This window comes from Alosa sapidissima, chromosome 22, assembly GCF_018492685.1.
Source record: "Alosa sapidissima isolate fAloSap1 chromosome 22, fAloSap1.pri, whole genome shotgun sequence".
NCBI lineage: Eukaryota > Metazoa > Chordata > Actinopteri > Clupeiformes > Clupeidae > Alosa > Alosa sapidissima.
In genome coordinates this window covers 13,922,082-13,935,553 of record NC_055978.1, presented here as the reverse complement: position 1 = coordinate 13,935,553, position 13,472 = coordinate 13,922,082, and the positions used below count along the sequence as shown (strand labels likewise).

General features: G+C 40.1%; 3 protein-coding genes across 5 annotated transcripts in view; 2 read left to right on the top strand and 1 right to left on the bottom strand.

The window, feature by feature from the left end:
• The first annotated feature begins 1,080 nt into the window (after positions 1-1,080).
• Positions 1,081-7,554, top strand: LOC121696911 (caspase-8-like). Of its 2 annotated transcripts, none has more exons than XM_042078031.1 (10): positions 1,081-1,292; positions 2,236-2,554; positions 2,743-2,842; positions 3,257-3,395; positions 3,500-3,549; positions 4,463-4,517; positions 5,503-5,561; positions 5,706-5,823; positions 6,496-7,006; positions 7,117-7,554. In XM_042078031.1, exons 2-10 carry the CDS (start codon positions 2,244-2,246, stop codon positions 7,244-7,246), a joined length of 1,473 nt encoding a protein of 490 aa, XP_041933965.1. In that variant the 5' UTR covers positions 1,081-1,292; positions 2,236-2,243; the 3' UTR covers positions 7,247-7,554. The 2 variants fall into 2 exon arrangements, with proteins under 2 accessions (XP_041933965.1, XP_041933963.1); XM_042078029.1 differs by having other exon boundaries at positions 2,214-2,554.
• Positions 7,555-7,655: 101 nt separating this feature from the next.
• On the bottom strand, positions 7,656-10,858 carry casp20 (caspase 20, apoptosis-related cysteine peptidase). Its single transcript, XM_042078035.1, has 6 exons — positions 10,726-10,858; positions 9,532-9,870; positions 9,372-9,391; positions 9,075-9,180; positions 8,342-8,843; positions 7,656-8,026 (listed from the first exon to the last, which is right to left on the bottom strand). The coding sequence occupies exons 2-6, from the start codon at positions 9,845-9,847 to the stop codon at positions 7,870-7,872; spliced, it is 1,101 nt and encodes a 366-aa protein (XP_041933969.1). The 5' UTR covers positions 9,848-9,870; positions 10,726-10,858; the 3' UTR covers positions 7,656-7,869.
• dytn (dystrotelin) overlaps positions 10,072-13,472 on the top strand; it is a 14,356-nt gene continuing 10,955 nt past the window's right edge. For both annotated transcript variants that reach the window (XM_042078028.1, XM_042078027.1), the window contains exons 1-4: positions 10,072-10,159; positions 11,381-11,438; positions 12,608-12,682; positions 13,287-13,472. The exon at positions 13,287-13,472 is cut by the window's right edge and continues 16 nt beyond it. In XM_042078028.1, the coding sequence (XP_041933962.1) occupies positions 11,420-11,438; positions 12,608-12,682; positions 13,287-13,472 (280 nt within the window). In that variant the 5' untranslated portion in view covers positions 10,072-10,159; positions 11,381-11,419. The remainder of the gene's footprint in view (positions 10,160-11,380; positions 11,439-12,607; positions 12,683-13,286) is intronic.

Sequence of the window (13,472 nt, the reverse complement as noted above, 5' to 3'; positions counted from 1 at the left end):
CTCAACAGGCAAGGAGGCATCAGACGGGAGCGGAGTGGGGGGTGATGGGGGCTTAGTTCGTTGGATGTCACCGGGGATGCAGAGCTAGAGTTTAGTAGGGTGACAGCCACTAGAAAAGAAGCTTCCTCTGAACCTTCTGGTTCGGGTGCGGAGAGACCTGTAACGCCTCCCTGAGGGGAGTGGGGTGAACAGTCTGTGGTTGGGGTGAGAACAGTCTTTAATGATGCTGCGCGCCTTGCGCAAGCTTGCCCTGGATGGCCTCGATGGAGGGGAGTGAGGAACCGGTGATGCGTTGGGCAGTTTTCACCACCCTCTGCAGTGCTTTTGCGGTCATGGGCAGAGCAGTTGCCATACCAAACTGTGACACAGTTGGTGAGGATGCTCTCGATGGTGCAGCGGTAGAAGTTCACCAGGATCTGAGGAGACAGTTGGACCTTCTTTAGTCTCCTCAGAAAGAAGAGACGCTGGTGAGCCTTTTTGATCAGGGTTGAGGTGTTGAGGGTCCAAGAGAGGTCCTCAGAGATGTGGACACCCAGAAACTTGAAGCTGGTGACACGCTCCACCTCAGTCCCATTGATGAGAATGGGTGTGTGTGACAGCTTTAGACTTCCTGAAGTCCACAATGAGCTCTTTGGTCTTCTTGGTGTTGAGAGCCAGGTTGTTATCAGTACACCACGATGTTAGGTGCTGGACCTCCTCCCTGTAGGCCGTCCCATCGTTGTTGCTGATGAGACCAATCACCGTAGTGTCATCTGCAAACTTGACAATGATGTTAGAGCCATGTACAGGTGTGCAGTCATAGGTGAAGAGGGAGTAGAGGAGAGGGCTCAGCACACATCCCTGTGGTTAAGGAGTAGCCTACATGAAGTAGTAGGCATAGCCTACAAAACACAAGCCTTAACAAAAAAGATAGATCATGAGTTTATAACACCTTGTGTTTACAGTGAAATGGCTTGGTGAATGTTCGTAATATGTATTGGTTAAAAGTGTTTTTTTGTTTTGTTCTGTCTATGGTAAATTCACAGTTAGGCCTATAGTCTCTGACCTTTGGCAGCAGATCAGATACACGACAGAAACGTCACTACTTCCGCATAGTAGAAACTGAAAGAGAAAGACGAAAAGACCAGAGCCCGTTTATTAGACATTCTCTGGAAAGACTTTACCTACGTTGGTTGAAGTAGCTATACATTGGCCTACATTGATCACAGTGTATTAAAACTAAACGGACGGAAATCTGTGTCCTGGGTGGCGACATCCAATACTAAAAGTGTGTCGTTTTGTGAACGAAAGGGGTAAGTGTGGTTTGCAATCTCGTAGGCCTATACCTTCAATTACCTTCGAAGACGATGCTATAGTTCGTAACGTTAGTTAGCCAGTATACCATCTTGCTTTGGGCTTCTCCATATCTCATTTTCTTTTCAGGACAAATGTCATAGCGGATGTGTTTCGATTAGTTTTAAAATGTTGAAGCCTAAAAAAGTCTCAACATGCCCATAAATGTTTCTTTAAGTTAGGCCTAGCCTACGTGCTTTTGAGAGTAGGCCTATGTTTTTTTATTTATTGATTTTATTATTATTATTATTATTATTATTATTATTATTATTATTATTATTGTGTTACATACAGAGCAGGTTTATTTGTTTGCATTAATGTCCAAATGTTGATGAAGTGGGTTGATAAGAAAGTTGTTTAGGGTAGACAGACAGTAGGCCTATTTCTAAATGGCAGCTTTACAGGCATAATGGTTAAACATCTTCATAAATTAAATTGAAAATAGATTGGCTCACTATATCAAACCAAATAGTTTGCCTATTTCCTCATGACTTTCAGTCTGTGGACTACTGAACTTTGGCAATGTTGTTGTATGGGTGAGCAGTCTATTCACCCGCATGTTAAAATTTGCTTGGTATTAAATAGCATGTGGAGAGTGTGTTTAGGTTGCCTTGTTAAGTTTATATTGATGAGCTGTAGGCCCACACTAAAGTCTACATTTCCGTCCCCGTAGATACCTTGTTAAAATAACTGTAATTAGCTCTATTGAAACTGTAGGTTGATGGAAATACTAGTAATATAGTGTATAATAGTGTATTCTTGTCATGTTGCAGCTGTTTAATGGTGTCACGGACTGATTACACTTAGATTATTGTGTAAACTGAAGTTAGGCTTATAAAAAAATGAAAGATTGATAAATCCAAACCCATGGCAACCCACAGCAACGCTATCTGTGGCCTGCAGCTTGGAGCATGGAGGAGAACAACTTGCAGCTGCTGTATGACATTGACGATAGACTGGACTCTGAAGAGGTGGCTTCCCTCAAGTTCCTCTGCAGTGATGTCCTAGGTAGGAAACCACTAGAGAAAGTCAATGATGGCCGTGACCTCTTCATGCGCCTGAACGAAAAAGGTCAGATGGAAGACGACATGATGTTCCTGAAAGAGCTGCTGTACACCATCAAACGCTATGATCTGCTGAAGATGGTAAAGACAACTGAGCAGGAGGTGTGCAGGTCACTCCAAATGCGCAGTGATTCTTATGGTGGCCTGTCCACCTACAGGTTAGTTCCATCATGTATGTGAATGTGCCCTTTTTGAACTGTAATTCAGAGTTTAACAGTTATGGGGTGAATCAATTAGCGATGGATGGCCAGTGATGGCTTCCAACTTTTATGGTCATTTTCAAATGGGTCTCACAAAAAATGTGCTCGTTGCTCATCACACTCTGGTGTGCTTCACCATCTTACAGGAAGATGCTTTTTGATATAGCTGATAATATGACGAGTGAAAAACTGAATTCCTTCAAGTTCCTGGTGAATCTGCCCCGAGGGAAATTAGAGGCCTCCGCAGTGAGTAGCCCACTAGCCTGTAGTTATGTATGCTTCTTAATGGGAGATGTAATACAAGTCAGAAATAGAAATTAGACATGACTTCTTATGACTCCTTTATCATTTCTTGACCTTATATTGATCCTATCCGTACAGACTGTACAGGTTTTCAGTAAGGCATTATGTTTTTGTTGGCAGCTTTAACTCCTAGAATTGGTGAAATTCATAAAATAATCATAGATTGTAAAATTATATAAGGACACCAACAATGTGTATGATTATTTCAGAATCTTGTCGTTATTGTGTATGGGGGAGGTGTTTTTATTGTCTGAAAACCGAAGCCTCACACAATCCGCATCTGTGCAGCGATCCTCAGTGTCTGTATCAGTTGTTCCAGCGTTATGAACTGAGAGGTGGGTTCTTCTTGCATTTCAGACCATCTTTGATGTTTTGACTGAAATGGAGAAGCAGCAGCGGCTTACTAAGGATAATGTGGAGGACCTGGAACGGATCCTCAATGAGTGTGATAAAGATCTGGCTAGAAAGGTGGAAAAGTACAGGCTAATTAAAGCAGGTGAAGGTCACTTCAAGGTCACTCTCTTCACATTTCTTTTTTAACTTTGCCAGCCTGCAGTTGTCGTAATCTACCCAATGCTGACTTCTACTTTCTTCCTTTAGGTGGTGGCAGGTGGGATGAACAGGGAAACAGTCCTCATTCAGAGTCCATGGTAGAGAACTTGTTGCCTTTATGTGTAGTAGCTGATAAATGTGTCAAAGCAGCCATGGTTTCATGGCACCAATAAGCCATATCTTGTTACCTAGCCACACAAGGGAAGAGGAGAGATAGACTTCTCTGCATAGTCTGTCTGCCTCTTCATCCCCTCCATGTTTTGGTACTGTCTGTCCACTAGCCACTTGTACCACTGTCTTTATGCCTCACTGTTAACCCCCCCCTCCATGCCACAGCCGAACTGTGGCCACACCTATACATTTTCTTAAATAGTTAAATATATAGATATATAGACTTTACTTTACTTTATTTCTGCATTGTTGCACTGTTGACTTACTCATTTGCACTATCACCATGACCACTATCACCATTGCACTACCACCATGACACTCATTCACACAGAGCACCTTAGAGCACCTTACCATACCTTACTATGCACAGAGAATCACAGGCTCAGTCCCTGCCAGTCATTGCAAGCGCCTCTGATTTATTAATCACCACTATGTGGATACTGTTTTTAGAATTGATTTAGATTAAGTGTTAGTATAATTTGTATTTTTGTAATTTGTATTTTAGTATATTTTTATATATTGTATTAAGTGTTAGTATAATTTGTATTTAGTATATTTAGCATATTCTTTATCTTCTACTGTCCTTACTGCTTAGTTGTGTTTTTATATTATATACTTTAATTACTCTTTCTGCTGTTAAAGAATGTGTTTGTGTTGTATGTATGCTGCTGAGACCTTGAATTTCCCCTGGGGATCAATAAAGTATCTATCTATCTATCTATCTATTTTATATTTTGATAGTTTTATAGTTATTTTCTAAAGCATACATCTATGAGCATGTTGGTTAAGTCTTCCTGTATCTGTAGAGTCATTGATCAACTATGTTTCGTATCTTCGAAGGATCACCCGAGTTTTGCTGAGATGTGTGGAGGAGAGAACTATCAAGACATTTCTTGTAAGTCCTTTGTGTACCATTTTTTAGTGCTTTAGTTTGCCTGTTTGTGGTAAATGTTTTGTCTGGCATGTTTTTCGGTGTTGCTTTTAGTAGTTTGAATTTTTGTTTTTCGGTGTTGCTTTAAGTAGTTTGAAATTTGTTTAAGGTGCAAACAACAATTAGATTTCAGCTCAATATTTCAATTTCAACTAATTGAAATAGTCACTTGTACAGTTATTTAACTGGAAGAATACATATGATACTGTCTGGACTTGGAATGGTGTTTCAATTTAACTGGCTCTGGATTCACAATTTCCAGATTTAGTAATCAAGTGTTTTTTTGATTAATGTTTTATATATACAGCATAGGCCCAATATAATCCTTTCAGTACAGTGACAGCTTAATGGCAATAGGCTCTCAGTATCACTTAACAGTTAACAAATTAACAGTTTTTAGATGTTCATGATGTGATACAGTTGCACTCATAAGTTTACACACCCATGCTAAAGTTGACTAAAAAGAAAAATAATAATCTTTTGGAAATTGGAAAAAAGAGGAAAAATCCAACCTTTAAGGACACTGATTTTCTTTGTGAATGAATACTGTATCGTACATAAATAAATGCTCTTCCTTAAAATACATGGGGCATAAGTATACACACCCCTATGTTAAATTCCCATAGAGGCAGGTATATTTTTATTTTTAAAGACCAGTCATTTAATGGATCCAGGATACTATGCATCCTGATAAAGTTCCCTTGGCCTTTGGAATTAAAATAGCCCCACATCATCACATACCCTTCACCATACCTAGAGATTGCCATAGGGTACTTTCCATAAGATCATCTCTCAATGCAAATCAAACCAGCTATTAGGCTAGCTGAAATAAAACCATGCTAATCTCTAGGTAAGGTGAACAACTGTATAAAGTAAATATTGTAATGTTTAAAAGGATTCTGGACAATTATATGTCCACATATTAACATTTCTTAATTTCCTCCAAAAGGTAACCGTGGTCTGAGTGTGGTATCAGATGCAGGGTCGGTGATAAATGATGTAACTAAGGTGCAAACACACACACACACACATTCACACAAACACATACGTATACAAACATACACATAAATCAGTGGGACAGTCGGTGGGGGAGTTTTCCTAAGAGTGAACAGGGATTTGTTTTTTTCATTTGGTTTTCTGTTTCACCCGAAGGAAGATGTAGAGAGCTATACTATGGACTCGCGTCCCCGTGGGCAGTGTTTGATAATCAATAACTACAAATTTACTACTAATGAATATGGAACAAGAGAGGGGACAGTGAAGGATGCTGGTAAGACTTTCTTAACTGGATTAAATTGAAAAGAAATGTGGTGAAAAGATATGTTATCTTGCAGAAAACTTTGGCCATGCAGGAGTTCGCCATCTTAACTAAAACTAATTTAATAACTTGGAAAAATAAATAGTTTAACAACATGATAAGTAAGACCTTAAGTTCAAACATTGATGAGTCAGCTCAGCTACACAAGAGACTATATTTGTTTCTCACTCTTTGTTGTAGTGCAGCCAGAGGTTCACACTGTGTTGAAGGGCACAGAAGGTGTGGTTTTTGTTCAGTTTCTGGTCCGCTTTCAGTGTCAGGCCAACACTGGATTTGTTTTTTGCGACGATGAGAGCTTTCCCCTTGTGAATTTAGTCATATTAGCACTGCTGAGACAGCACATCTAGTGGTGGCCATGGACTGGCAGCGGCAACAGAAACAGATTTTTGTGCTTCCTTTTGTTTCCTGTGTGTTGGTTGTTGGGGCAAGTGATTGATGGATGGTGTGTTGTGGCTAAGGAGCTTGGCTAGCATGCAGTAGACAAAAAAGGGTTCAAGTTCTGTCTGCCAAGTATGTAAGTATAGGGTCTAGTGTGAATGCGCCCTTAGTCATATCTAGGCTGCATTATAATTAAGTGTTCTGCACAAGTACCTTCCTTGAATTCCTTTCCTCTTTTCCTTCCAGAGAAGCTGCGGGGAGTATTTAAATGGCTGCATTTTTTGGTGGACGAACAGAGAGACCTGTCTGGTCGTGACATGAAGGCAGTGGTGCGTGAGTATGCCACGATGGACCATTCGGCTTATGATGCTATTGTCGTCTGCGTTCTCTCCCATGGGCTGGAGGGCGAAGTCGTTGGTGTGGATGGGGAAAAAGTGTCCATCAAAGATCTCTACAAGCCTTTCACCCGCTGTCTTACACTGATCGGCAAGCCCAAGCTATTTTTCATCCAGGCGTGCCAGGGTACCAAGTACCAAACAGGTCATTTGCTAGAGGATGGACCTAACCAGCAAATGGACCAGCAACTGTTTGAGGAAGACGCTCACAACCCACTGGTTAGGAAACTGTCTGTTGCTGCCGAGGCAGATGTGTTGATAGGCATGTCAACAGTGGAGGAATTCAAGTCATTCCGTAATACCATGACTGGGTCCATCTACATTCAGGCCCTCTGCAGTGCATTGGAGTCAGGTTGCCCAAAGTAAGATTTACACCTTGATTATTTTACCCCAAATTTCATTCTGTCATTATTTTTTTTTAATCCTGAGAATGTCTATTAAACTGAATGCGTGTTGTGTTTTTCTGTTTCAGGAATGAGGACTTGCTGACTATCTTTACACGTGTGAATAACCAAGTCAGCAAAGGTCTCTACAATAGCCACAAGCAGATGCCTCAGCTAAAATCCACTCTGACTAAGAAGTTGGTCTTAACTGTGGACTAGATAAAATCAAAATACTGAATAAATTCAGCGCGCAAAATTGTCCCTTCCAATATTTTTTTTTTTAAATGAAGGAGAACCTGTTTAAGATCTGTCGAGGAAAGTTTTTGTGCATCAGCAAATGAAATATCACTTATAAGGATGCAAGACGTGTGCTGAATTTTTCAGTACTTTTGGGATTCACCTGCTGCCTTCAACACAAAAGCTCTGCCCTGACTCTGACGTGCACTTCCTGACACTGCTTGGAACTCCATCTGCCAATTTACAGTGTACTATGTTTTTTATATTGCAGAAAAAAAACACAGAATGAATACAAATGAAAAAGTGTGACTACTGTAAAGATTGTAAAATATTTTTTTACTAGACTTTTTAAAAGAATGTACTCTTGTGAGATAATTGGGTAGAGAAATAAGAAATGAGGCACAGTCGTAGAACATGTAAATCTTTGTTTAAGCACTGCCCCCTCCCCCACACACACACACTTTTTGTACATACATTTGTTCCCTTTGATTAATCATTATCACTTAATCCTATGCAATGCAATAAAAATATATCAATTGGCTGTTTTTCTTTCTTTTTTTAGAAAAATAAAATGTGATAGTACGACCACACAAATGTTCAGATAGTTACAGATCAGGACTGTCAGGCACTGGGAAAAAAAGACGTTTCCGGAGTCTGAAGGACTGGTCTGGGACCTGTTTGGCTCTCTTTCCTCTGATGAGCCCTTCTTCCCGGCTGACATCGTCGTTGACATAGGTGAGAATAGTCAAGATGTCATCCCCCCTTTGAATTCAAAAGTGGACATCGGTTAGCATAAAGCCAGCATTTGTCAGCAACATTACAATTGAAATAAAATCTAAAACATCAAGCTTCCCACAAATGTGCATGTAAGTAACAGTGTGCTTAATCCCACATCTGCACTTATGTCCAGATCAACGTAGAGATGGTTTACTGAGCACAATTCTGCCATGCTTTAATGTCAATGTACGAACTAAATTGTAATAGAACACCTCAATAATTATGCAAACGCTGGATTAATTGTCGGCTATATTATGTATATAATATACACAAGTTATATAGTCCAAAACGATTAATCACCTGAGTATGCCTTCTCTGAGTCGCTTGCATAGAGATTGGATAAACCATGAGCCTGTTTTGCTGTTTCTGAAAGAGAAGTACTCATTCACAGTAGCCATGGAGACAAGAAAATCAGCATCTGCTGGGATAGAGATAATTTCCCCGGGGTAAGCATCCATCTCCAAACCCTGGTTGTCTTCACGAGAGCTGTCAGCTTGGATCCTCGCTTCATTCTGAAAAAGACGCCCTCGACAAGCCTGGATGAAGAACAGTTTAGGCTTTCCAGCTAGCCTTGGGCAGTTGTTTCCTTTCAAGGGGGTGATCATCTCTTCTACGGTAACAACTTCACTGTCACATCCCAACACACCATTTGTTTCGCCATGACTCATGACACAGCAGACAAAGCAATCTCCATCAGCCCTCTGACTGCCCTCTTGTACAACAGACTTCATTTTGTCTTTGGTCAGGTCTTTGTGGCATTCCACTTTAAAATTCAGCCAAGTGAAGACTTGCTCCAAAGCATCTAAGAGACAGAGAAAAGTGGGGGAGTGGTCATGTGACAGCCTCAAGAGCTTTAACCCTACAACTGAATGTGCATTCATTAAAACTATTCGATTTCAGAACTTAACAGCATTTGGATCTTTTTCACATTATTTAAACTTAAGCTACAATGAGACATATGCTGGACCACTTCAGTTTTGGTTGTTGACATTTCCAACAGCTTACAATAACATCAGTGTGGTAATATTGATACCTGCATCTTCACTAGATCCATTTCGTGTTGATAATTTTTGAAAGTTCACATTATTGATGATTATGCAGAGGCCACGAGGATTGTTGACCATCTTATATGCACTATCCTGTTAAAAGGCAACAGAGCAAACAGATCTACCTGAGTGAGGTTTTCAGACTTTTCACATTGTCTGTTAATCACAGTCAACATCACAATTACTGGGGAAGTTCACATGTTACTGTTCTGTATCATGTAGGCTATGCATAATAACATGGAACTGTCAAAGCTGCCTGTAGCCTAGTGTTTGAAGCTATTTACCGAGTTGTTGTCTGGATTATCTGTAGAAACAGAAGAATAGAAACAGAAGAAAAAAACAGTTGAGAATGCAGAATCGTCTCTCAGACAGAAAAGAGATAATACAATGTGTATGTGTAAATATACTGTAGTCTTTGTGTAATGTGTAATGTAAATGTAGCACCTGTTGCGGCCTGAGCAATTTCCTGATGAGGGACATTTTCCTGAGGGTTAAGGAGCTCTTTCAGTGCTGGGAAAGTGCCAACAATTTCACTTTCTCTCAACATAGAAATAAACCTTTTGCAGTGGTCGTCACCCTTGTTCATCATTTTGTCTAACAGTTCGATGGTAGTCTTCTCTCCATCTTGAGACATGCTATAAAGATTCTTGTACTCCCGTCCAGTAATGAGATTTTCCCTCTGAACATGTTGCAAAATAAAACTGGCATCAGTGGAGAGAATATCTATCAGAGTTGTTTTTTTTGAACGAATGGAATCCATGGCAATTAGGCAGGGATCCGGTCCTGAGAAAAGAAGATGATTTGATTAATATCAGGCTTAGTAGCCTGCCTCTAAACCACATTAAATCAGCTATTACCAGTTCATGTATATGTTGCTATGTGTTTGCACTGACATTTTGGAGAAACAGATATTCCTACACCTTCAGGAGCGCATAGGCAAGGATACGTGGCGTCAAACATGCATTATGGATAAATGGAAACCTTAGCTATGGGACAGCTTGCTGCAGCAACACAAGCACTGAAGACGTAGGCTATATCGGTCCCTGATCTCTCTCCAACATGAGCAGATACGGTGAGTGTTATAACACATCAATCTTCAAACAAATAGCACGATACCTACAAGTTAGCTCTTATTTTCCAAGCCATGATGACATGATAATGCGTAAACATTAGTAGACCTAATGGTGCAACGTTATCCTGCGCTCTCATGTCCTTTATAACAATTGGTGACGCGTAAGTGAGACTTTCCTCAAACGTTATTGAAATGTTTTGTCGTAAGTCACAAATGAATTCATCGGCATAGGAACTGGCGTCTTTTATAAACCCATTGCCTACCAACATCGTTCATCTGACTTTCCAAAGACACCAGGCAGTGGAAACTTTTAAGATGGCATTGCAAATGTTAAACCTTACTTACTTCCAACTGGTTCAGTGGAAACTTTTAAGATGGCATTGCAAATGTTAAACCTTACTTACTTCCAACTTCTGCTAATAGGTTACATTATTTGTGAAATAACCCATTCGCACCTACCCATGCACTGTAGCCTAACTTCTTCTCTTCCGCATTAGGCTACCAAGTAGCCTAAGTTAAGCAGTGTGTGGCTAGAAAATGCTATTGCATTAGAACGTCTTACTTACCGAACGATTATACATGCAGAATGCGTATTGAATCGATTTCTGTGTCACAACTACACTATTGAACAACACCACTAAAAGATTTCGCTGTCCTAAGTGTACGATAAACTGGCGCGCTCTAGCCGCGCGTCGTCGAGGTAGGCTACGCCTCCTTTCATTTTAGGGTCCAATCAAAACACGTTGCATGTTTCCTATATGAATAGGCTCCAGTCACTATATTAATAGACAATATAACTCTCTGTAATATATATGTATAACGAGGCTATATTGCAACTCTATACAATTAATAGCTATTGCAAACTCGTATAACTATATTATAACTATTAGGCCTAACTCTACACTCTTAATGGTAGTCTTACACTTTGTTGTTTCAAACACATTTCTTTTGTTATTGTTTCAACAGTGTACATAGGCTATGAGTTGAAAATAACAACTTGCGTTGTTTGCGTTGTTTAACACATCTCTAAGTGCAGATAGGGACAACAGTTTGTGTAGTCAACACATTCATTTTAAGAGTGTATACAGATATCCTTTTACATTGCTTGAGGAAAAGGTTAGTTTCCTCCAAAGTGTTTGACTGTGATACACATGGTAACTGTTTCTATCTGATTTTCTTTTAATAAATCATTACAAACTTTGCTATCTCTGTTGAAAGCAGAGAATTAGGAGGGCTTTAGCAGACAACACAGAAAGCACAATGGATCTGGATAGTATTGGTAAGTATTGGCAAGGTGCTAAGGCTTTGGTGTCTGACAAATAGAGATAGTGATGCACATGGAGATCCAAAATAACCTAGACTGAGCAAAATGAGAAAATGTTTTTGCAGATTTGTTCAGACTGAAGATCTTTTCTGAATTCCACGGAACACTCCTTGCTCCGTGCTCTCTCCCTTTTTTGTTCAGACAAGGATTTTCAAAGCAACTTGGGTTGTGTGTGCCTAATTGATGTTTAAATCACAACCAGTTGCCAGGATTGTATACAACCCCAAATCAGGGGGACACTATGTAAAATGCAAATAAAACAGAATGTGATAATATACAAGTCTCCTAAACCCATATTTAGCAGCAAAAAGGACATAGACAATATATCAAATGTTGAAAATGAAACTTTTGATGTTTTTATGGAAAATACATGTTCATTTTGAATTTGATGCAGCAACATGTTTAAAAAAACTTCACTTCATTTAACAACATTCTGTAAACGTTTAGGAACTGAGGACACCAGTTGCCAGAGTTTTGAGAATGAAATGTTGTACCATTCTTGCCCGATATAGGATTGCAGTTGCTCAACAGTATGGAGTATTCTTAGTCATGTTTTCATTCCATGAGGCACCTAATTTGACAGGTCTGGACTGCAGACAGGCCATTTTAGCACCTGGCCTCTTCCTCTATGGAGAAATACTGTTTAAATATGTGCAGAATTCATTTTGGCATTGTTTTCCTGAAATATTCAAGGTATTCCCCAAAAAAGACATTGTCTAGATGGCAGTATATGTTGCTCCAAACCTGCATGCATCATTCAGAATTAATTGTGCCTTGCCAGATGTGCAAGAGGCCCATGCTGTAGGCTCTAACGCTCCTCCACACCGTCATAGATGTAGGGTTTCAAACCGAGCACTAAAACAAGTATTGTTTCATCATTTGTGCACACAGGTTTACACAGAGTAATGAATACCCCTACATCTTTACTTCTAGACCCTGCCTCTCTGGGATGCTCTTTTTCATACCCAATTGTGTTGCCAGTTACCCTAATTTTGCAGATTATTACATTCTGTTTTTATTTGCATTTTACAAATAAAACTTTTTCTGATTTAGGGTCGTACGTGAAGTTGTCCGTTACATTGGCAAGTTGTCTGTAATGTACTGTGCTGGTCTGTTTTGTGTAGAAGGCCTGAACGAAGTTCGCCCAGCGGTGTACCGCGCTGCGCTCAAGCTCCGCTCCCTGCAGAAGCTGTGTCAGAGTAAGTTTAACACTCAGTTTGAATCTTCTTGTTCCTTTAACATTCAAAAAAACACATCTCATACAGAGATAAAACACTGCTGTGGTCCAAAAACACAGTTTGTTGATGCAGTGTTATGTTATAACATAGTTTGATGTGGCTAAAGTATGCATTGTGTCTGTCAATATTGTACTGTAATGAAACATGTCAACCTGATGTACATGTTTTTGGCCCAAGGGAGGCCATATTCAGCGTTCATATGAAAGGTTTCCACGGGGTTCCCATGGGTCATGGAATTTCTGGAATATCATGGAATTTTGGAAAGTCTGTTCCAGACATGGAAAGTCAGGGAATTTTATCATTTTGGGGGCAGTCATGGAATATCAGGGCATTTTGTTGTAGCAGTTTTAAATTTACTTGCCAAAAATAATACATTAATGCAAATATTTACACACAGAATTAGAGTTTATCTGGTTATTAGTCAGTTTTGTCAAGGAAAAGTCATGACATTTTACATTAGACTTAGAGTGGGAACCCTGTTTCTTGTCTCAGGTCAGGGGTCAGCACAAGATCTAAGCGCATGTACAGTATGTGTGATGCATGAGCTCTGCCCTTTACGTTACAGTGCACACGGTAACTCTGACAGAGCTGCGTCCGGTTCTCCTCCTCCTGAGCCAGTCTGCTGACCCCCAGAAGTGTCTCTCAGAGGCAGAGGTGAGACAGGGCCTGGAGAAACTCTTTCAGAGCGTGTCTGAGGAACTTCCGGGGGCAATTGTTCCAGAGGCAATTGATCAGACCACCAGACTCCTCT